This window comes from Ciconia boyciana, chromosome 13 (genome assembly GCF_034638445.1).
Source record: "Ciconia boyciana chromosome 13, ASM3463844v1, whole genome shotgun sequence".
Lineage (NCBI taxonomy): Eukaryota > Metazoa > Chordata > Aves > Ciconiiformes > Ciconiidae > Ciconia > Ciconia boyciana.
Genome location: NC_132946.1, coordinates 10020789 through 10044247, shown reverse-complemented (window position 1 = coordinate 10044247; position 23459 = coordinate 10020789). Strand labels below are relative to the sequence as shown.

Below are 23459 nucleotides of genomic sequence, written 5' to 3'. Positions count from 1 at the left end.
GTTTGGTTTATTTGCTCTAAGGAAAAGAAGTTGCCCTTTTCTAAAGGTGTCCCACTTTAAAAAGGAAGCCAGAAGTCTTTTAGACAACCGGCAGACAAGCAGGACATTAATTTAAGTAAGAAGATGCCATTTTTAGAGAGACTCTTCTGACCAGAATCACACTTTAAGTGCAGAATTGATTAAGAAAAGAAAACAACCTTGGTGGAAGATTCACTATGGATGCATTATTGAACAACCATCTATAGAAGTAATATGGCAAAGGAAAATTACTTTGCAGAAATCTTTACAGATCTAGTTGAACAAAAATTGGAGAGTCCTTCATTTCTTGGATTATATCTATACCCCTGTGAACTGAAGCACTATAATTTACAAGTGTAAACTAAAAGTATTAGGAAAGTGAAGTAAAAAGCATATCACTCTACCTCCACCAGAACATCACTTTATTGTTTATCTGTCATCAACAATGTAAAACTCTACTAGATACTCTATCCTGGTTTTTAAAAAGGTAAAGATTACATTGGATTAGCTACGTCGTACGAAAGAAACTACAGCAATCACAGTAGAATGAGATTGGAGGGACAATTTGAATTACAAAAAAGTGTACACTGCAAGCAGAGGGAAGTGCACATTAAATCAAATGCCTGTAGGATTCATTACTTTTAAATGCACAGTGACAATTTTGAGAAACTGTACATAATAGAATCACAGAAATGACTTTAAAATAACCAAAATTACATTTTGCATTTGACCAGCCAACTCATAAGTAATCATTGATGTTCTATATTTTCAGTGCTTTTGGAAAATTTGTTTACCAAAGAAAATTTAAGTTGTTAATTTGACTAAACTGTGAAGTAGAAGGATTGAAATAAAAAGTATATTGGAAGTACGCCTAACCTACAAGAATAAGCCAAGGGGGGTGTATGCAAGGAGAGGCTGGGAGGGAGGAGAGAAAGGAAAGAGGAAAGGGAGAAGAGAACAAAGGCTTTTTCTTCTATCTCAGAAGTTCTTCCAATGCAGCGTATATCTGATGTACAGCTCTTTGCTTTCAGTCCATTTCTGAAGTTTACATTTTGTAGCCTTTTTTCCATACTCACTGGTCGACTCGACCAGCACTGTTGCCACGCAACAAGAGTAACAAGAATCTGAATGCATCAAATCTTCCCTTGCTGTGATTTCTTCATGGCCCCATTTTTTCTGTTTTCTTTGAACAGGGTTCGGTGTTTCCTGAATTGTTCACAGGGTCAGGTGGAATTGAGTTCCAAATCACTCTGCGGTTTGTAGCATCCCGATTTCTTTCTGCAGCTAACCCCCAGACACGTTTGCAGTTCTTCCGTAGCAGAAAGACAAACCGTGTTGTTCAAGCGGTGAGCTTTCACCCTTGACCGTGGGGGTTGCAGACCATTGTGTTTAGCGTATCCCTGAGTGCAGCTATCCTGCAGGATTCACTTCCCAGTGCACCGAGATTTCCTAGGTTTCCTCAGATTAAGCCCCAGTATGCATTACCACCGACTGTGGTGCGGCTATGGATGCCTGAGGCCGAGTTGATTCTGGTGGATGTCTGACCTCGCTGAACCAGACTGATCTGCTTTCTCCCTACTCATACCCAGGCAGTCCAACCTTCATACAGCTGAGCCAAGTTATCTAGATTAGTTGCTTCCTTAATCACAAAGTCAACCTATTAAAAAGGTCAAACGAGTAATTAAAAATAAGCTAGATTTTAAAAAGTGTTTAAGTGATCTTAAAATTTACTGTTGCATGTCATGTGCAAATACAAAATTTCAGTGAGAAAATCTATAGTAACTGTAGACATAATCTTACATAACTTTGTGTAGTCCACATAAGAAACAGGAATTTGTACTGCAGGGGCAAAAAGGATCACGCATCATGTTATTCATAGCCCCCACCTTGAAAATAGTCACAACATTCTCAAATTTACATGGACATCTGGGTCCCCTGACTCAGTTTCCCAGAGACAGGAGTGTGGTTGTGTTATGCTAGTAAACAGAGACAAGCTCTGTCTCTTAGACAGCTGTACAGATCTCGTTCTCCCTGGATATCAACAGCTGTGTAACAAATGTTAGCTTACTGATATACGAAAGGCAATTTTATCCAATTCATGAGTTTTATATAAAGCTACGATGTAGAAAACAAAAGCATTTGATTAAAAAATGAATGCAGCAATACAAGGCAGCAGCATACCTTGATTTGCACTGGAATATAAATCACACATCTCAAAAGGGACCCCCCCATTCACAATAGGATTTTAGTGTTTAAGGCATACTTCAGCATACATATGTACGTGCTTGCTACCAAATATTTAAAGCAAGGACCAGTACTAGAACTTTATTATTTTCAACTCACCTGTTCAGCAACAGACATTCTCCTGTTGGGATCCACATCTCGGCCCTCTAACTTGGCTTTGACTCGCTTCCACACGCTAACTGCATATGAGTTCCTTTCCTGCACAGCTAAAGGTACAAAATAAATTAATTTAATTTTACATGCCTGCACAGAAGCCCACTGAGGTGTTTTGGGGTGGTTTGTTGTTGTCAGTGGAGAGTTTTTTGGTTGTTGGTGGGGGTTTTTTGTTTGTTTTGTTTGTTTGTTTTTGGTTTTGTTTTTTTTTTTTTTTTACTTTTTTATTTAAAGCCCTGCATTTACCTTTTCCTGTTTTAGGGTCCCTGGCTGTCTTCTTGGGACTACAGGCAACACTTTTGCCAGTTCCTGGGACTGTGCTTGGAGGAGTATCTGCTGACGTGGCAAGATTTTTCTGAATTAGCTTTCTTGCATTCTGTGACATCACCTCTGGCTGAGTTTTCTGCCCTGTATTGCTACGTACAGCTGTAAAGAAAGTTTAAAAGCGCTTAAAGTATTCAAAATAATGTATTATAGATGCAAGAAAAAGCACAATTAAATGCGTATCAAATGCAGCTATCACTACTTCAGTACAAATGCATTTTAAACTCTGCACCAGTTTTTCTCTCTTCAATCTTTCCATTTTCTAATTTCTTTTACTTCACAAACAAGAGGTTTTGTTCCATTGCAAAACATTTATTTACATTAAGCTAATTTTTACAGGCTCTCGTATCCTCTAATTCTATAATTTTGTATGGCAGTTATACAATGCAATTCTTGTTCTTGATAGAAATCACGAACCTGCACTTAGTCCAAATATTGACGGTAGAAAAATCCTTTAAACAGAAAGCAATCCATGCTCATGAGAAACTTTATTCATGTTTTTAACTGTAAAGTAATGAAAATTTTGCCATAATGAATGCATTTGTAGGGTTTCAGGATTAATTCCAAAGTCACCATAAATTTTATTACCAATTTAAACAGAAATTACAGTTCAGTTGATACACGTGACAATGTGTTCCATGTATTCTGGGCTTTGTGGAGTGAATCCAGATCTCGAAGGCTATTCAAAGGCTATGATCAAGCGGTCATTCAGTACTGTATGCTGAATTACTTGAATTTTATAGGCTTTTATAATCTTATAGAGATTGTCTGTATTTCAAAATTTAGTAAAAGTTATGATCCCCTCTCTAATATCAATTCCTGATGTTTTAATGTTTGTACTTTTTCAAGTATTACCTGCAGCAAAGGTTGGCTGATATGTAGCAACTGACGTTGGGCTTGAGCATTCATTTGATGTATCCGTGACTAAGGGTGATGCAAAACCCACTAGATTATTGTAGACACTAGGAAACATAATGGAGTTGATAAATATTCATGCAACTACTTGACTTACTGAAAACTCAAAAAGACAGTTCAGTCAAATTTTGCAAAAAGATTTCTGCATTCTAAGACAGCCACCAAGGACATACCCCGCGCTGTGTTTCTGCTATATACAAGTAGATAAACAAAATGCCTTCACTTGAGAGAAGGTGACTTTCTTACCTTTGGCTCTGTGTTTTTAGTTCTTTCAAGGTGGGAGTTATTTCCTGCAGCATTTCAACATGTTCCTGACTGCGGACTTGACCCATAACCTGAACTAATGTAAACAAAACTGTCTGAATATTATCTTGCCACGATTTATATTCACCCAAGAACTGCCTAACGCTATTCTCATAGGGAACATCTTCACCATCTGCCAAAGCTGCTTCTTCATCCTGTAATGAAGATGTGCAAAAAGGTTAACTGCTATATTTTGGCTAAGAAACTAAAGTTGAGCATTTCTTAGCCTTTTCAGCCCCTCAGTTTGTCATTTGACTACAAATAACCATAATTTTCCATAGTTACATTTCAAGAAAATAAATTTGAAAAAGATCAAATGTTTTACTGATTAAAAACCAAGAGGATTTGTAAACACAAAGAAAACGTTTCAACTGCCAAATGAGAGAAAAGATTTAATTCAACCAAAGCCTGATTAGCCTAACTCTAGAAATAAAGCTTTATGAATTCTTAGGGATGAAATGAATTTTATGTCTTGAAGTCCATATGCATGAAACACATGTTTCATGATACTAGAAACACTGTTTCTAGATACTTCAAAAAGCACATAGTTACAAGTGTTATTTTTCTTAAACTATACTGACATGGGTTTGAGGAATAAATTTAATGAAGTTTTAGGCATACCTTTGCCATAGCTTTCAGTAGATGTTTGACATCTCCAAGTTGCCTGTTATGACCCGTGAGCACAGTTTTAATACTATCCACCAGATTCTGAATTGTTTCACAAACTGTTTCTATTTGCTGTTCTCTTTCCGTTTGTACTGTTCTCTGTGTAGATATTTCCTGGGTCAACTGCTTGTGAGCTGAGTGAAGCCATTCAGAGCTGCCAATAGGATGTTCAAGACCAGTGCCCTAAAAATAACAGAAACATTTTTGTATCTGTATCCAGAGATAAAATTCAATTACTGCGTAGATGCTACTGCCAAGTGTTTAGCAGCTGATGGAATAAACCCTGTAATCCACAACCCATTAGAAGGTATACATAGCATTAATTTAGAATGAAAGACAAAATTGAGAACTCATTATTACAGCGATTCTAACGTTACATATTTTGCTTTGACCTTTACTTACCACTCTCTGAAGTAGGCGAAGCTCCAGTTCAGAGACTGAACTGTTGAACTGCGACGCAAATGAGCACATTTGTTGACAGCGTTTGAGAAGTTCAAATAATGCAGCATCAAGATTTAAGGCTTCTGCTGTTCTAGTACGTAAACTTTCAAAATGAATGATATTACTGCAGAGGAAAGTGACCTAAAAATCAAAGCAAGAGTGAGAAAAATTATTCCAATTAAACTGTCTATTATACAAACTGCATTTGTTCCATGTCCTTAGAAGGGAGAATTTTAAATACAGCAGTAATGCTGCTGTTACAGTAGCAGTATCATTTCAGGGTCATCCAACCCTGCAGCAATTCTCCCAGAGATTATTCATATTGCTTTTAAAGTGGGATTCCCAAAAGTATTTGGTTGTCTATGTTTGCTCTTTAGATGCTGAGGAGGAAAAATACCTCTACATAAATCTCAAGCAGGAAATAAAGAGTGAACACACTTATCAAGTCAATAGTACTACACTTATGTATAGTACCTGACTTGCTCTTTGACTTTCTTTCAGTACAAGGTTTCTTCTTTCAGCAATAGTGGCATCAAAATCTTGCAAGACTGGTGCCAGTGCAGGATTAGCACCTCCTGCCCATTTTAAACGCTGCTCAATACTTGCTTCAAGTGTTGCTAGTTTCTCCTGCATTGGGGAAGAAGAAGAAAAAAAACACACACATACATAGATATAGATAATTCATACTGATAGATATCATCTTAAGCCTAAATGCCTAACTTTAAAAGCCACATATAACACATGCAGACACATTCTTATACCCATATATATAAACAAATGTGGTATTCATGATTGACAAATGTTAGCTTATGCTGTTTAAAAGTTTATTTTCACACATCACAACTAGATTTGATTGTTATGGAAATAAAAAGTCACCTGTCTAGATTTTAACCCACCAGAAAAAAAATACAAAAGCACATTAAAAGTAATCACATTTCTAGACTAAAATGATATAAAATCATAGGAGTCCTGAATTATTTTACAAATAATCTTAAAAAAATTATTACAAACAGTACCTTCACAACTAAAAAGGAAATTAAAATTCAAGAAGCTAAGCAGTATTTATTTTAAACAATTAAACATTCTATATTACTGATACCCAAAAGTCTAAAAAGCTGAGCCAAGCCACAGCACACAGAAACCTTAATACACAGAATAACTGATTTGCTCAGATCTACAAAGGAAGCTTCTGACACTTAGCTAGTAAAAGTAAGGATGATAGTAAGCATTATTTAAGTCAGACAAAGAATGGGAGCATGATCAGCCTTCAGAAGGAAAGGTACTTTCACATATTTGTATTTTCGCTCATGAAGCAGATTTACTGATATTCCAGAGAGAATATTTTGTATGAGACAGCAAAATCAAACAAGGTAACAGTACACATCAGACAGACTGAAAGAGACCAATGAAAATACCACTAAATTTGTGCTTCAATAGCAAGAGAGACAACGTAATCTGGACATGGCAGATAATTTTGCAGTATGTGTTAGAGTCACATTCCAATATGCTGCTGAATAAACCTCCGAAAAATAGTAGTACCTGGACTGTTGCAATTGAAGCTTCAATCTGACTGAGCGTATGAAGTTTCTTTTTCATGCTGGCTAAAATTGCAGAACGAGGTGGAGGAGTAACAGAAATAGCTTGTGGGCGACTGATGAGGAGATCTTCATGCTGCCACTTTAAGCAAATAATAAGAACACTTGATTATCAATATTGCTCAGCACAAAACATTGTGCTTCACAAACAGCAATTCTAGTACACTTTATAAGTAAGGGCATTTTAAAAGGGCTACGTGTCAAGACGATACCAGCATGCTTAAAAGTTCTAAATCATTAGAGAGTGTTAAATTATATAAGTAGTTGTAAACTATGTTTTGCTGGCTTGGATATTTATACCATTAATCAGTCATTAACTTAATTACAAATGATTTACACACATTTCCTTGATCTAAAGGAAAACCCATCAATATTCAGAAACGATTCACTTGTGATGCATTAATACCAAGACAATTTTGGTTACCAGTCTATGAAATGGTTTATTAACTGACATGGAGAAAGCCTTTACCCTTAACCTACAAATCACTACAAAATGAAGATCAGCAATACTACAATACAACTGGATACCAGAATACAGCTCAAGGTATACAATGGCATTTATCTAAAGCCTCAGAAGAACATTTTCAGGATTGATACTGCTGCTGTTTATATTTTTTCATGAGGCAAACAGTGGAGCAAGGAGATAGTTCACGCATTAAAACTTTGAAGGAAAGGTACAAGACGACATTCAGCAATGCACACCCTCTGTTTTAAGCAATCTCCTCCCTTAAAGTTATAGTCTGTTTGAAAAAACGGGGAGAATGGGTCAACATTGCTAGTAAGAAAGCCAGTGAATTATTTCTTTTCCAATAAATTACTTAATGGTTATTGAAAATTAAATGTATTGACTCAAAAAAGAATTTACACATTGCCACACTTGCATATTATAAAGCAGCTAGTCTTCAAAAGAAGCTAGCTGTAACACTTTTTTCCTTGTACATTTACAGAATAATTTAAAACCAAAATACTTTATCAAGTTGTTTAAATTCTCTAAAGCTCATTCAACAAAATCTAAAGTTCTTGTTGTGCGCAGACACAGTTACTAAAGCTCACTTTCCACAGACACAATTTGGAGATAAATAACATGCGTTGCAGTCTTACCTGGAACATGGCAATATGCAACTGTACTCTCTGAAGACTGGTCTTACAAGATGAAATACTGGTTTCAAGTCTGCGCACTAGATCATGCTTCTTCCATGCTGTATCGTATGAACTAGCTAATACTGTTGCCCTGTTCATGACCAACTGCGAGAACTTGCCAATTTGGATATTGTGCTCCACAGCTTTCTTGCACAGGTCATCCACAGAAACTTTGCTTTCTGCTCCAAAGTCTTTAGCTTCTACCTGAGCGATGATATCAACACCCAAAGCACTGATGAAACTGCACAAAGTAAGTCCCAAAGCTTGATTTGGAAGGCCAATTAAAAGCTGTCTCACAAAGTCAGCTGTAAAAGCCTTGATTGGTTTGGCCATTTGGTCTTCACTAAAACAAGAGTTTCTGTAAAGGGCTTTCACGTTGACAATTTGAACAGGTCCATTTACTGCATTCTGGTCTTCAAGTGAACTGATTCCTTTTAAGGGAAATAAATAGTATTTTTGTTATAAACAAAACATTTGATGCATCTAGAAAAATATTATCTGACTTATGAACACAGCAAGATTACAGGAATTAATTTTTCATTTCTGCATACTCGCCATATATGAAAGGTAAGTGACAGTAAAAGTGACCATTTTGCATTCTTCTCAGAAGGACACAGGATGAGAAGTGGACAAAGCAATACTGAATATTTGATAAAATGTATTTACCTGACAATGTTTTAGAAAAGGTACCACAGAGCCTGAAAAATTCTTTAATTGTTTGCAGTCTCTTCAGAAAGAAAATTTCCTCTAGAACTTGCCGATTATTGTCATCATCAAAGAAGTTAACTTGGGTGCTGCGGGCTTCCCTAATTATGTCAATCTTACGCCAAGCAACAGGTATTTCCATCTTGTTTAGCTGAGCAATGTAAAGGAAATAAATTAGCTTTGATTTTATAAAACTTTCATATTCCTGACTCAAAGAGTACTCTGAAAAGAACAAATCCATACCTTTTCAATCAATAAACCAAATGCAGTTTCCACTTGAGCAAACATTCCATCAAAAGCTACCAAAAGCATCTGACCAGCTGACATTTTGGGAGTTTCATCAACAGAACCATTTCTTGGCTGAATCAGCTCACCATACTGAGCATGAAGTACTCTTAAAAAAAAGAAAATTTACATGTTTTTGCTTAGTCTACAAGAAATAAATAGGATTTTCCTAAACTGATTACTCCCACAGCTAGAGCAGATTGGAATTAAGTTGCACCTGAACAAGGTGAAATTTTTGCAGACTCCTCCTACCCCGCTTACCACATGAATCCTAACGCTGGTCTCATAAGAACAGCTAAGGATACCATATAAGATGGGATCATATTAAAGGACCAGCTACAAAACTAACTTAAAATACAGGTAGAAAACACAAACTGTACTTCCAATGAGCATGGCAAAAAAGTTATGAATAATAAGTGATGTAAATATCACCTTTCCTTCCCTGAAAACCAAGTATTGGTTTTATAACATACACATATATAACTGGCTGAATGGAATATGGGGTAAAAAGGTGGAGGATGAGGTCTCGGGTTATGGCTGAGATGGTTTAAAAGCTTGCCACTCCTGAGAGGGTGGTCTTATCCTCTCCCTCCCTTATATCACTTCTGACCCTCAACTAACAGGCTGAGCAGGCTTGCCAATGGGTAAACCAGGAAGAAAATTAACCTAAGAGCAAAAAAGTAAATTGTTTTCAACTGGTATAGCCGCCTTCATTGTAGCACTGATGAAGCCACCGTAACTGGCTCAAGGGAAGCAGCAAGATCACTTCCACTCAGCAGGAAGCTTTTGAATTGGCTCAGTTGTCTACCAAGCACTTCCCCAGAAAGGTACTGTCCCACGTTACAAGATGCACAAGTCTCTTTGTTTGGTTGGGCTTTTGTTTGTTTGTGGTTTTTTTGTTTGTTTGTTTGTTTTAAATCAAGTCACTGATTCATTATGCAAAAGCTGCATCAAAACCTCCTGACAAGGAGTGCCATGGTTACAAGCTCTCCCTTTCACAGGTTCCTCCCACAAACTAATGGACAAGTTCCTATTTTTAGCATCCCTTAACTTCAGACATAAAATCACAACTACATATTTTGGAAGACGTTGACTACCAAAAGTCAACTTCAAGCAGGTGTAAATGTAAATTGCCATAGCTCTGTATTTCTATGTATGCACACGGAAAAACAGACTAACACACAGAGAGGAAACGTGTGCGCTTTAGACACTGCACTCTGCTTAAGCATATTCTTGGGTAAGAAAAGCCTGTACGTCAAACATAGTAAAATTTAGACAAACTAATGTTCTGCAGTCTTCATTATCTCATATCTGAACTAAAAACAAAAAGTGCTTTACCTTGCAACATCAATGTAATGAGTATGTGTTTCTTCCTCTAGTCCCATAGCAGCATTGCGTAAGTAGGCTTGAAGAGATTCAACCAACGTTTGCAAAGGGACTCCATCAGTTGTTTGTTCAATAAGATTATCTAATTCATGGAGCATACTTTCTAAAGTATACTCTCCTTTCATTAAGCACCTAAGCGCTTCAGGAAAAATGATCTGTCGGAAGTTTGAGTTCAATTCCTGTTGGGAAGTAAGTATGCAAACATAAGAAATTTTCCCCTCTCAAAAAGTATCATACGCAACATCTTTCTCATTTTAGTATTACACCACCCTGTGGTAGACATTGTCTAAAAGATAGCATGATGGTGGTCAGCCAAGGGTCAAAATCTTTTTTTTTTTTTTTTTTAAATTTAAAGAAATCAGGAATACATTATACATACCCTGTACAAACCCAAAGGTTTGACATTTGCACAACGTAGCAAGAACTACCTCAATAGCATCAGCAGCAATACCTTGCAGCAGTCCTCAGCAGAGGATGAGTGGTACAGAGATCACACTTTGCAAATAAATTTAATCAAATTATGTAGCTTTTCTTTTCCATTACATAACTATAAATGAGCAAGTTAAATTATTTACTGAATTTATGATTTGCTAAACTGATTGGACTAGGCAAGAGAAAAGAATCAAAAACTTACCAGATAAGTGATTATTTTATACTATTATTTGCTATTATTGTCCTACTCATGCTACAGAAATCAATGCAGGTAAGAAAAACAGTACCTTAAGTGGCATAAAGCAATTTTCCCCAAGCAGAATGCATCAGAGGGCTAAAGGCAGCTACAGAAATAACCAACCAATGCGCTCTGTCTCCAAAATGAGACAAGACACACCAAAAAGATTAGTTATCTTGACTGCTCAGTGAGCTACACATCTTAAGAGCTCACAAGGAGGACAACAAATGCATGGGTGAAAGATCTCAACTGCAATGCAATGAAATTGCATGCATGTTTCTGAAAAATTTCTGAAAGGTTAATACTTTGAAAAGTGAAGAAACAAAGTGACAAAAATCTCAATGCACTTACACAGGTTGGTAGGAGAATATTTTTCAAATACAATACAGTGGAACCAAAAGCCTCAAAAAGCTATTTACACCAGCCACAGTTCATAAACCACCTAAGTATTCAGCAGATATTTTACTCAAGGTGCCACTAATGGGTTTTTTGTTTGTTTTATTAAAGTGGAAACATTTCTAAAACACAAAATTATAAATGCATTTTTCTCCTTCCCAATCTTGGAGATAGGGGCCTGTAAAACAGGTTTTCAGAATGTGTTTCAAACTACTTGTTTCAGCTGAAAATAAGTAAGGCTTAGCAGGAGCAGAAAACAGGAAGAGCACAGTTTGAACAGTTTGGAAGTTGTTCTGGACTGCCAGCAACAGAATAAAAGAATGAAAGCAAGAAGGAAGCTGGTGTGTCTATAAATCTGATACTAACTTCTTCCTCATGGTTGGTTACTTGACAGTTTTTACAATTTGTCATGTATAGATCAAAATGGTTTCTTTCAACCAATAAAAATGTAAATGGCAGTAGCAAATGCCTGTTCAGCTCAGCTAAATACAGCAATCAAGACTAAGGTCCAACAAAAAAAAAATCTCAGCAGCATCATAAACAAACATTTAGCTGTTTAAGGAAGAAGCTGTTAAGAATAGCTTAGCTGAAGCCTTAGAAGATGGGGGATGAGGAAAGAAAGAGTAACATAAAAGTAAGTATCACCTGAAGTGAGATATATACTCCATTCGCTAAGTGAACAGCTTCTGATGCTTCAATTGGGTTAGGAATATCTAAGTCCTGGGGTACAAGATGACACTGCTTCAGCAACTGCACAAGGCACGTAACATTCCCACTCATGCTGCAAAGCTCCTCCAAGAACCAGGCTCCATCTCTTGAAGTCAAATCAACCAGTTGCTCTCCAGCACTAGATGCTGCACCTTCCATCATCAGATTTCGCCTAGATGAATTATGACACTTAGTTAGACAACCTGCCTGCTATTGCATTCTCCACATAATTATGTCACTTGAATATTCCTTTTATGTGGTCTCAAACACGAATGCATACAAAATTTCACAAGCGGAAACTCACCTTGTTAGTGTACAAAGAGCAGAGATGATAACGCTTGCTAAGCTCAGTGAGCCCTCCTCTCCATTTTCATGAAGGAAAACTTTTATGCAACGTTCAATTTCTTTCAGCTGCTCTTCACAAACAGGTACAGTAACTGCCTCCTGTTTCAAACGCTCCACCTGCCTAATAAGTCTGTTATTGATATCTGCTGCATAGCGCTGTAGAGTCATTTCTGTAGCGGTTATGAACTGACACATACTTGGAGGTGGCTGAGGAGCATATTGCATTTCATACCTGTAAAGCAAAAGTACAGTGACAAAATTATCCCTTCTCAAGCACTAGCAAATTGCATTCTGCTCTGTGGGTAGGAAAAATACTCCGCATTTGAACAGTTCCCATCGCCTACTCCATATCAACTCTAAATACCACAGCAGTTGATGGCTACCCTAATGACACTTTCATAAAGTCCTAGAATGCACCATATTTCATACCTATTTGCAAGGACAGAACACCTTCCTGGAAGGAAGCAGTCCTTCAGGCAAAGAAGGAATAGAAGATAAGAAATAGGAAGGAAACAGGTTTCAGTGTAAATGCTTGAATATAATCTAGATCTTGTAAGCCAAGCAGTAGTAATGCTGAAATGACCTGCCTTTAGAAGAAAAAGAAAAAAAGATAGCTTGAAAAATCTGCTTTTAAAAAAATCTTTAGTTGACTTAGGTGATTTTTAAATACTAGAAGTTTCTAAACCCTCTAAATATCACTACCCTAAAGCCACAAATGTGGTTCTTCATTTGTTCCTTACAGGGCAACGTTACTTGTTTTTGTAGTACACAGATTAAACTCTGGAACAGTATTTTTAAAGAAGTTTTTCATCTTTTTCTCCAAACTTCTGGAATTACAACTTAATCTTGTCTTGCTTTATAATTAGATCGGTCCTCACAAAAGTATTCATTTTAATTAGAAAATTAAAATCCTGAAGTAGCTTGAAAATTTAAGTTCTTCAAACAATTCGTTATTCTGTCAACTTACTTCCTAAAGATATCCTGACAACGCTCTATTGTCATCTTACAGATGAGTTCTTCCATCCAGGTTTTCCACTGCTCTATTCGGTGCTTCTGAAACACAGCTTTTGGATACTGAAGAGCTACTGTTGCATAGTTGTGCAATTGTTCAAGACAACCACGTAGCACGGATCTTCTCTGCTGAAGAAGAGCACCAACTTCTCCTTCCAGTTGTTCACACTGACTGATTAAATGTGCCTGGCCTGCATTTTGCAGAAATGCTGTTGCTGGCACATAACTTGGAGGACCTTTTAAGAAAGATGGTTAAAAATTAAGACATCTCTGAAGCACACATATTTTATAGCATACGAATACTGAGCGTTGACATCTCTTCAAAAATATTCTTTTACTTGTGATAAAGGAGCCATGGAGAATTCATGTCGAGAATTTTGAGCACAAGGGAAGAGAATAATCTCGTGCCCAGCTAGGGTAAGACAGACAAGTTCCTTCAGACAGCTTGGCACAGAAACCTTGAGGTGCTCTAAATCACCCTTTGAAGAACCCCCTTTCTTTTCATTTATTATATGCAGGTCCTTGCCTTTAAGTTAGAGGATACTTGTAATGCCTCCTGATATTAAACTCTACTCATTTTCAAACCATTAAAAAACCCCCACAAATACTATTTTATACCTAGGTCCATTTGTGTGCTGATTTCTTGAAGAAGACTTGCAAGTTGCGTTGCCTCTAAATTACTGAAAGCAGTTTGGTAATGTGTTATCCACTGCTCAAACTCATTCAGCTTCACCTGGATTGCTTCCTGGACAGCTCTTTGTTGAGACTGCAACTGTGTGTGCTCAGAATACCTGAATTATTGAAGCCACAGAATCAAGTAAGTACTACAATTAAAAAAATACTTAACTATACTGAATACAAAACCATATTCAAAACTACCACCTTGTTGACCAGAAAATGAACATATTCTCACCAATTACATAAAACTTTAACAATGTTAGTAATTAATTCTGTTTTCCTACAAAATAATGAATGCATGTGCATATTCATGCAATTCTGAAATCCTTAATCAATTTAAAATAAATTGAAAAATAAGTTAAAGAATTAGAAATTTAGATGAAAAGATTTTTGTGCTATTTATCAATAGCTGCACTATGTGGATTAATTTGATGGGACACCACATTCAGCCCATTCTGTCTCCTGCCTTGAGAGTCAAGTGTGGAACACGGACTAGCACAGGTTATATTGATGGAGTATGAGGCGTAGGACATAAATAAGATTATTCAGTAGGAAAATGGTTTCAATAGTTCTCCTGTACAAGGAATGACTTGCTTACTGTAAGAATAGCTTTTACCCAGCTATTAATCTCTTTCATATATACATTTCTAACATTTAACTCACAATCATATTACTAAACCACCAACTATATTGAACTGCGAGATTCCTGACAGAATTCCTGGCTCCTTTGTACCTGTGCTGAAGTGTGTGGGAGGGATGATCCGCTCCTTCTGCACCTTCCAGAAATTCTATCTCCTCCAGTAGTTTTCCTTGCAACTTTTCTACATCTGTCAACTGCTCTTGCAGGTTCAGATACTCTTCTAAACTACTGTCCAATTTTGGCAGCACAGCAAGCATTTCATCTCTGTTCTTAAACCAGTTAACCTATAACCAAGACACAGACATTATAGAACTGGACTTAATTCAAACAGGAAAGAGAAAGTAATATATGGCAGCAGTTAACCCTTCAGTGCTGTTGTTCATCTAGGACTACCTCCAGTGCTATAAGTGCTAAAGCTCAACAGACATTCTTTAGACCGCTCTCTAAACCTCTATTTTTATTCCTCATGCCCACATTCAGGCAAAACATTAAAAAATGTTTTAGAATTAAGCACACAGAAAATGAAAACTAAATACTTGCAAGTTCCATATAAGCACTTCCCTCAATACAAACTCAGTTTAGCACAATAAAATTTGTGAACTATTTCTAATAAGTGATCACCTCTTCCACCACCCCCAAAATGCAAATAAATGAAGTGAAAGCATAGGGCCTACTTTGGTAATAAAATAGAAAATGACTGTAGTAAATTCACCTTTATCTCAGCCACTCTTGAAGAAAAGAGACTACGTGTAATATCTCTTTCCATTTCTCTTTTGCTTTGTTTGTTTTCAGCCTGCTGGCCGCCACCACCATAGACAGCTCCAGCAAATCCTGCTTCGCCTCCTGCCGTCCAGTCCACCAGAGGATCATAAACAAAAGCTTCAAGCAACGTAAGTAAAGTCTCTCGCCCACGCCGCATAATATGAAGGACCTGCATCATATTTTAAACAGACTCATTCCAATCTTGCATTATCCTTGTAGAACAGTGGGATTTTAAATGCAAAATACTGTACTTAAGTAGGTACAGAAATCCGTAACTTATCCCTGACCACTACAAATGCAGTAAGAACACCACAGTGTGTACAAATGCAGCTAGCCCATAGTAACATCACTAAAACTAAAGACTGTATTCTAGCCTTCCACACAAACTCTATACTCTAGCAACAGACACTTGAGGAAGGAAAAAACCTCTCCTTCATTCAGAGCATTTTTCTTTTGAAAATATATCTGTCATGTTTATAAAGGACGAGTCCTGAAGAAAGAGGGTAAGTAAAACTTCACAAAAAAAGCTTCAGGAAAAACATAACATTTTACATCTAGAGCTACAAGTCCCCCTTTCCCCCAGATTGTAGTTGTACCACTACTTGCATATGTATTTATCTGACATTCTCATATTTCTTAAATACCTACTATAGGCTGTATCTAAAAGAAGTCCAATTAAAATCACAGCAGAAAAAGGTAAAGACTTTATAAATCAACAGCAGAATGTTTAATAGAAAAGTTCTAAGATAGTATTTGGCAAGTGATAGCCCTCAGTTTTCTGCAAGTTTCCTAACTTACCTGTTCACAAGAAAGCCTGAAAACCCCTTCTACGCCTGTCACTCCAAGTGCTGTTTCAATATTGTGCGTCATCCGAAACGGAACCTTCTCTGGTACCCTAAGGCTCTTCCCTTTAAGATAAAAATTTAAGTTGTTTCTTTTAATTACCAAGAAGGGAAACCTTTTATTTGAATAACATATAGCATTTTTTAAATTACCTTTTTCAAAGCAAACATTATAATCTATGTGGACAACTTCTCCTGTAGTCATATCTATAAGAACATTATCCAGATGTCTGTCTCCAAGACCAATGATGTAGCCAACCATGGACATAACTGCAGTGGATCTTGCATACGACTTTAAAGAGAGTTTCAGGAAAAAATTATTTGTGGGAATCCTCTGCCAACACATTGGACTGACTACCATCTTAAAACATTATTTTAAGTGTAAGTGTAAGACAAATCAAAACCAACTTATTCCAAGCTGTTTTCTATTTGTTGTCTGATGATATCTTACAAGAGAGTTTTCATGTCTTAGGCTGATAATTCTAGTATAGTAATGTAGAGCTATCAGGTGTATACCCATTTTTTATTCCAGATGGTACAATTGCCAACATTTCCTGTTACATGAAACTTCAGCAGTGCTAGCTCACCTAACTCATGAGTATCATTGCTTGAACACATCCCAGGCATTTGTTGCCCCTCATCCCACTAAAAACACAGACTATCAAAAGGAAAATATATTTCTTATAACTCACCTGTGTAACTCTCCACCATTCATCTGGTGTAGTACATGATGACCAGAGCTCCTTAGCTAGGAGATTCGGGGGAGTGGCTTCCATCAGTTCTTCTAGAACAGCCCTCATGACATTCAAGGGCCAGTCACGACGTGACACATCAAGACTAAGCCCGACCGCCTTTAAAGCGGGTCCAATTTTACTGTAGTAAAGTTCACTGGGTCTAGGCACTATTCCAGGATTCTGAGGAGTCTGGTAAGAGTCCTGCGCCTAGAAGAGGTAAAAATGGTAGTTTATGTATTGCAACTCATTACCACAGAAAAGTATCATCCCAAACACAGTTTTGGCGAGAATGAAACATGAAACCACCTCCTCTACTGAGGATGCCTTTTACAGCTCAGAGAATTCTTTCAAAATTCAATAGTTAAAAAAGCCTAAATAAACTGAACACACATTGTTTTGGCCTAAATCTATTCTTACCAAGGTAAATTTCAAAAACAACTGTAAAAACTATATTTAAAATGAAATGACAATGAGAGAATGAGGTGCAGAACTAAAATAATTTTAACCAAGGTTAACTCTATTTGTTAAAAAACAGTTCTCCTCGAATTATCATGCCAGAACAGTATATTTATGTTACATACTGTAATACATATATGCGATTTCATTGACATCTGGTGAAATCCCAAGAGATACAAATACACAGCACCATTCTGCATTATTATGAACAAAACACAATCCTTTTAAGACTACATTATTTAGAATTGCAAAGCATATCAGAACAAATGTTTCCCTTCTGAATTGTTCTAGCTGGCATAAAACATAGTTGTTACCTTTTGTGCTTGTAAGGCAGCTTCTCGCTGTTGCCACCGCTTGTAAAGACCAAACAAAGGTGTAGCTCCATCTACCCACTGGATCAAGCCTGATCTTGTTCCCAGAGGTGTCACAGAGTAGTGCCTCGCGTGGAACCTTGGTGTCTCTTGACGGTTAATAGTAGCAAACATTGTGTTCACAATTGACAAGAATTGCATGATTCTTTCATCTAGATGCAAGTCTTCCAAACCTGCGATAAATTTATTTTGTTTAAAAATTTAGTTTCTAGATAAAAAAGATTCTTCTCTGAAAGCCCAAACTTTAGCATTTTTTGAAATCCTACTTTGTTTCAGACTATGAATAGCTTTAAAAATTATGCAGATTAAGGATGAGTTGTTCAGCCTAAACCTAAATGTTTACATAGCATTTACCTACTAGAATCACCAGTTTATGACAGCTCTCTCTGAGCAGTACACACAACAGTTACTAACATAACAAATAGGTCTTTCCCTTTCAGGGAAGGCATGAAGTCTCTAAAGTTCTCTTCTGGGTGCTACCTTAAGCTTCTGGAAAAGTGCATCCAGCTAATCCTATCAGTAGGCAAGCAGAACCCTGTTTCTGATGCAGCCCTTATAAAGAAGGGATCTGAAACACCACTGATTTACAGCTTCAGAAGGCAAAATTCCTTGAAAATGTATGGTGAAGTGGGAAGTGGGGAAGAGAGGGAGCAGATAAAAACTCTTTCTCCGTATCATGCAGGCAGATAAAACAGAAGTTGCAACCGTGCATCTTCCCAACTTTAATATAGCCTAATTTATAACAAGAGACAGTAACTTGTATGAGAAAACTTCAATTTCTTACCTTTGAACAGGTAGGGATAGTTCTTCCCATCTGAACCCAGGAAAAGCAGCTTTTTAGGTTTGGTTTTGGTAGGCAGGATTGTGATGGTGCTGCCCACACTATGAATTGTGACTGTGTCTCTGGTAGATACTTCTCCAGGAAGTGCTATTTCAGTGTTCATCATGGCAGCCAACCAAGGACTGATTTCTTCAAGTCGTAAAAGGTAACTAGCCCGTTTCTGTGCTCTTTGCTGCAAACTTAGCATAACCTATTCCAAATAAATTTTTGGTTTAGGTTGAGACTCACCTTAACAGCTATCATTAGAAAAACAAACAAATAAAAAACCCACACCACCACCAAAATAGACATAACAGTGGTCATCTTCCAGAAAGCATGGAGACTCTTCTTAAACTACCTTTCATCCTTGCCACCCTACTAATCCATTTACAGCTTATGATGAAGATGACAAAAAACTAAAAGACACCCTTTATGCAGCAAATATACCCTGCCTGGTGATAAGCACCAAAGTCACAACGAATCAAACTCCTCAAGAGGTTTGCTCCTTCACTTATAAATATTTGAGCTGTGGTCAAAAGCAGCAGCATTCAGCAACCTCCTGTTTATGTACCTGCACGCTTGCTTGTTCTGCAAAGCAGAAGGGGAACTACAAAAAAAAGTCTATCTGTGTGTAAAACCTAGGTTCTGTCTAGCAAGGCTTCTAAAAAACACCAGGTTGGCTCTGGATATCCAAGTGAATACATATTTTGTTTCTCCTCAGACCCATAAAAAACTAAAACAAGATCACATAATTGAAAAACAAAGTATCTTTGGGAAGGGTTGATAATTTGAAGGTTGCTGCCTTCAGCAACGAGGCCCAGCCCGAGGACTACGCTTAGATAACCAGAGCACCAACTCGTTAAAATTTAAATCCACTAAACTCAAATAGCATAGAGTTTCAGAAAGAGAGTACTTAAAAAAATAAAGCCCTCTGCCCCCAAAACTGATAGCATCCCAGACAGTAGAAGATGCAAGATTTGAAAAAATAAAATAATTTAATTGGGTAGAAATGCAATACTGCAGAAAGCCAGTAGGACTTGTTACAGAGACAAAAATTACTGTGCTTTAGTGTCTAGCATGCCTGTGGCAATTGCTGAGAAGACAAAGTTTCAGGCTGCAATTTTGATATGGCAAGAGAACAGCCAAGAGAATACTAAGGAGGGAGTCAAGCACACGGTGCAGCAACAGTGTCAAGAGTCTCTACATTGTACTCTTAGTCTGTGCATATAATACCTCTTTAAACGGGAGCCAGCTGCTTCCAGGTTTAGCAGGATTCAAAGGATTCTTAAGTTTCTCTAGTGCGTTTTCAATTGCATCTCCATAGTTATCCTGAAACCATTTCTCATGAGGAGTTTCTGCAGGAGCTGCAGTGATGCTCCGTACATGTTCCAAAGCAAATACAATGGGCTTCATTAGAGCTGTATGCTTTTCACGCATGATTGCCATTTTCTCCTCTCTATTAAAAAAAAAAAAAAACACAAACCAAAACCACAAAACCACAACAAAGTTTCCTCTTAACTCCATAAAACCAAGTTACTTAAGCAGAGCATCAAAATAAGACTGCAAATGAGATCTAAGAATTCACAAAAATTACTACATCTCTAAAATGAGGTCTTCAAGGACAACTGTTTTAAAAGGAAGAGTACTTCATTCCACATTGAATGCATGTTCCTCTGAACCACACTTTTTTTTTTTTAACAGAAACATTTGAACTGGGTTCTTCACCACTGGAAACCCTGAGGAGAAGCTCAGAGCTCAAACCACTCTAAGCAACTGACTTCTTTTAATAAAAGAGCTCTTTACTACTACTTCCTGAGGATGTACCACACTATAAAGAAGGGGAAGAGAGAGATTCAGATCATGCTGTTCTCCCATTCCATGTCAGTCCTGACTATAGAATTCAAGAGGCATTCTTAAGCTTAGCCAGGTGCCAGTGAATGGCTTTCCTCTTCCACAAATCCATTCACAGGAGAACCCAGGTGAGGGAGAAAAAAAGACTTGCTGAACATTGAAAACCAGCAGATTAAGACATTCTGTTTACTCCAAATATCTGTATATACAGTAAACTCCAAACAGATTACACCCTTCAACATGCTTGTACTCATTTCAGCTGACTTGTAAGAGAGACCTTGGAAATGAAGAACTATAGGACCTCATAATCCACAACTTAATGTGCATTGGGTTCTAACACATTATTACTAAGGAAATTGCAACATGGATTCACAGGTAGACCATTGTTATTTCTCATTTGATTAGAATACTAGCTGTAGCATCAAAATGTTCCTGAAATAAGGTCACTGGCTTACAAAGAAGCAGCTAGTATAGTATGAATTCAGGAGCAACAACACTGATCGGTTTGACTGTACGCTTCCCCAAGAACAAACACTTGTTACGATTACCGCTTGAATTATTTAAAAAAACACATACTTCCGTAAAGTGTTGTTGTTTTGAACCCTCTTGACTTCATCTTCCAGTTGTTGAATCCTTCTGAGGACGTACATGTGCTGCTGCAGTAAAACTCCCAACCAAAGTTCATCCCAAAGAACTGTAACCCTGCGCAGCTCAGCCACTAGCATCTGAACCTGTATAAAAGAAAATAAAGGTTCACTTACTTTTAAGAGTACCAGTATTAAGACTTATTTTTGTAGATGAACAACTTGAAAAAAGATGCCTCAAACTTTCAGTAGGTCTACCCACAAGTTATATAAATTACCTATTTTGTGGTTCAAATAAGAGCACAAGTAGCATACATTTGGATTATTTACCTGCAATACCATTGTTGGATTTGCAGCAGAGAGTTTCTCCACAATTTTGCTGTAACAATCTTGCATCATTGCTTGATCTTCATTTAACCCAACTTTTGTGTCATCTTTAGTACTTTCTTGAGAAGCTGGGGGGCTCCCTCCATCACATTCACCACCCAACAGTTCTTCTCCTTGAATATTACCTAGCAAAGTAGGGATGGCAGAAGGCAGCTTGTTTCCTAAATTAAAAACAGATGTTAAAATATTAGCTACACTGTTTTGGCCTTGAAAGATACATCACTCAATACTTCATTTAGCATCAGGTCCCCATATTACATTAAGTACTGGCAAAGTATATGATGACAAAATTGAAAAAACTACCTTATTCGCCAAACTGGTAAATCAAACGAAAGGTATCAATGAGGTCCCATAATAAAAATATTCTTAAGATAGAAAGTATCAGAGTTACTGAAAAAACCCCTCAGTATCATTTTATACAGTATATAAAGACATATTAGGTAAAGTGTATTTGAACATTTATTTTTTTCCTCCATACCTGAAGTCTGGGATTCACTGCTAAGTGAAATGGTACCCACTATTGCAGGATATAGTATGAGATGAGGAGAATCTTGAGCCACTCGACACAATAAATTGCAAATACTCTGACGAACATACACTTCTGGGTGATTCAGGCGGGAGAAAAGCTGAGGTATAATTCCTTCATAAACAGGAAAAGAAAATGTACCAATCAATTTTATTTCACTTCAAATTATGCAGAAATTTATTTTATTTTATTTTTAAAAGCATGCTGGGTTTGCATTGGGAGAATGTAAGTGTCTAGTTTCCCAATAAAAACTTCTTTTAAATAACCGTCTTTCACAGCAAGCAATAGCTTATTTTCTTCTACTATTCAAATACAGATAACATCAGATGCAATATATAAATCTTTTAGTCAAGTACTAGGAATGGAGTTTTGCACACTGTACCTGTTATATAATTTTTTCAAAAATAAGGAGAGTCACATGAATAGTTCTTGAAGTTAGCATAACTGGATGTTTCCAAAGAAAGTACAATTTTGCAATAGTTGGCCTCCTCCTCTGCTGCCTTCCACACTTTAACTCAATAACCTATTGTGGGAAAGTCTCTGAGCAACCAGAACCAGTAGTGTAGTGACAAACAACTACTTCTGAGACATCTGGCTTTAGCCACACACCTTTCTCTGAATTGCATTTCAAACTGTAGCTACGAACAGCCCTCCCCCCCCCCTTAAGGTAGTAATAGAATGTAATATTTCACAAACTACATCTCCTTTCTCCTTTCAATGTCTTAAGGTGGGGGAGGAAGGGGATCAGAATCTGTGCTACTTACCTATTCTAAGATCAGAATGCATGGCAGACTTGAACACCTTTACTGAAATTATTTTTAAAAGACAGGCTTCTTTCATAAATTGTTATTTAAGCAGGATGGAAAGAGCAATGAATACCTTTCTGCTTGTATTTAGAGAAAATCTGCCAAAATTAATTTTAACAACTAGATAACATATACTTACCTCTCCAAGGAGCAGTAGGTGTAGTTTCTAGCCCATGCTCTAGGTACTGTCTAAGTTCTCCAGCGTGTTTCACAAGCAATCGTAACAGTCTTAGGGTTGCCATCACAATAACATCATCAGTGCTTTGCTCAGAAGTATTTCTTAAGTGCAGCCTGGGATCATCTTCATCAAGTGGAACCTTGAAAGAAAGAAATACTCCTCTAAGCTAAGTATATAGTTCATATCATCATTTAGAAAAGCTTGTACTGGATTTCCTCATCAGCACAAACACTAACCTGACCAGCATTGAGTTTGAGGAAAGTAAAGTATGCACTGCAGGAGAGTTTGTAGAGACTGAAGATTCTGTCTACAACTTTCCTCCACACTTTAATTAACCCTTCTGTTGCATTTTCATCAAGATCTGAAAGCCAGGGACAACTTGTTAATAATTGACGCCATATAACATCCACCATATCATCTTCTTCATTGTCTTCATTTTCAGTGATTTGTAGTGTCATATCTTCATCCTAAATGCAAATAAAGAGAAAACAGATTTGATTAAGTCCTCCAATCACTTCT

The 23459-nt window shown here is 37.1% G+C and overlaps 1 protein-coding gene across 4 annotated transcripts in view; it reads right to left on the bottom strand.

Moving 5' to 3' along the window:
• Positions 1-425: 425 nt before the first annotated feature.
• Positions 426-23459, bottom strand: part of SMG1 (SMG1 nonsense mediated mRNA decay associated PI3K related kinase) — a 68677-nt gene continuing 45643 nt past the window's right edge. For all 4 annotated transcript variants that reach the window (XM_072878647.1, XM_072878648.1, XM_072878649.1 and 1 more), the window contains 30 exons: positions 23177-23407; positions 22902-23079; positions 21909-22070; positions 21374-21591; positions 21036-21190; positions 19842-20064; positions 18573-18819; positions 17732-17961; positions 16920-17168; positions 16381-16519; positions 16184-16293; positions 15336-15554; positions 14717-14907; positions 13924-14096; positions 13262-13541; positions 12254-12526; positions 11887-12121; positions 10128-10354; positions 8748-8898; positions 8466-8655; positions 7761-8230; positions 6604-6741; positions 5539-5691; positions 5026-5205; positions 4579-4806; positions 3901-4112; positions 3595-3701; positions 2662-2841; positions 2362-2468; positions 426-1675 (listed from right to left, as the gene is read on the bottom strand). In XM_072878647.1, coding sequence (XP_072734748.1) covers positions 1598-1675; positions 2362-2468; positions 2662-2841; positions 3595-3701; positions 3901-4112; positions 4579-4806; positions 5026-5205; positions 5539-5691; positions 6604-6741; positions 7761-8230; positions 8466-8655; positions 8748-8898; positions 10128-10354; positions 11887-12121; positions 12254-12526; positions 13262-13541; positions 13924-14096; positions 14717-14907; positions 15336-15554; positions 16184-16293; positions 16381-16519; positions 16920-17168; positions 17732-17961; positions 18573-18819; positions 19842-20064; positions 21036-21190; positions 21374-21591; positions 21909-22070; positions 22902-23079; positions 23177-23407 — 5934 coding nt within the window. In that variant the 3' untranslated portion in view covers positions 426-1597. The remainder of the gene's footprint in view (positions 1676-2361; positions 2469-2661; positions 2842-3594; positions 3702-3900; positions 4113-4578; positions 4807-5025; positions 5206-5538; positions 5692-6603; positions 6742-7760; positions 8231-8465; positions 8656-8747; positions 8899-10127; positions 10355-11886; positions 12122-12253; positions 12527-13261; positions 13542-13923; positions 14097-14716; positions 14908-15335; positions 15555-16183; positions 16294-16380; positions 16520-16919; positions 17169-17731; positions 17962-18572; positions 18820-19841; positions 20065-21035; positions 21191-21373; positions 21592-21908; positions 22071-22901; positions 23080-23176; positions 23408-23459) is intronic.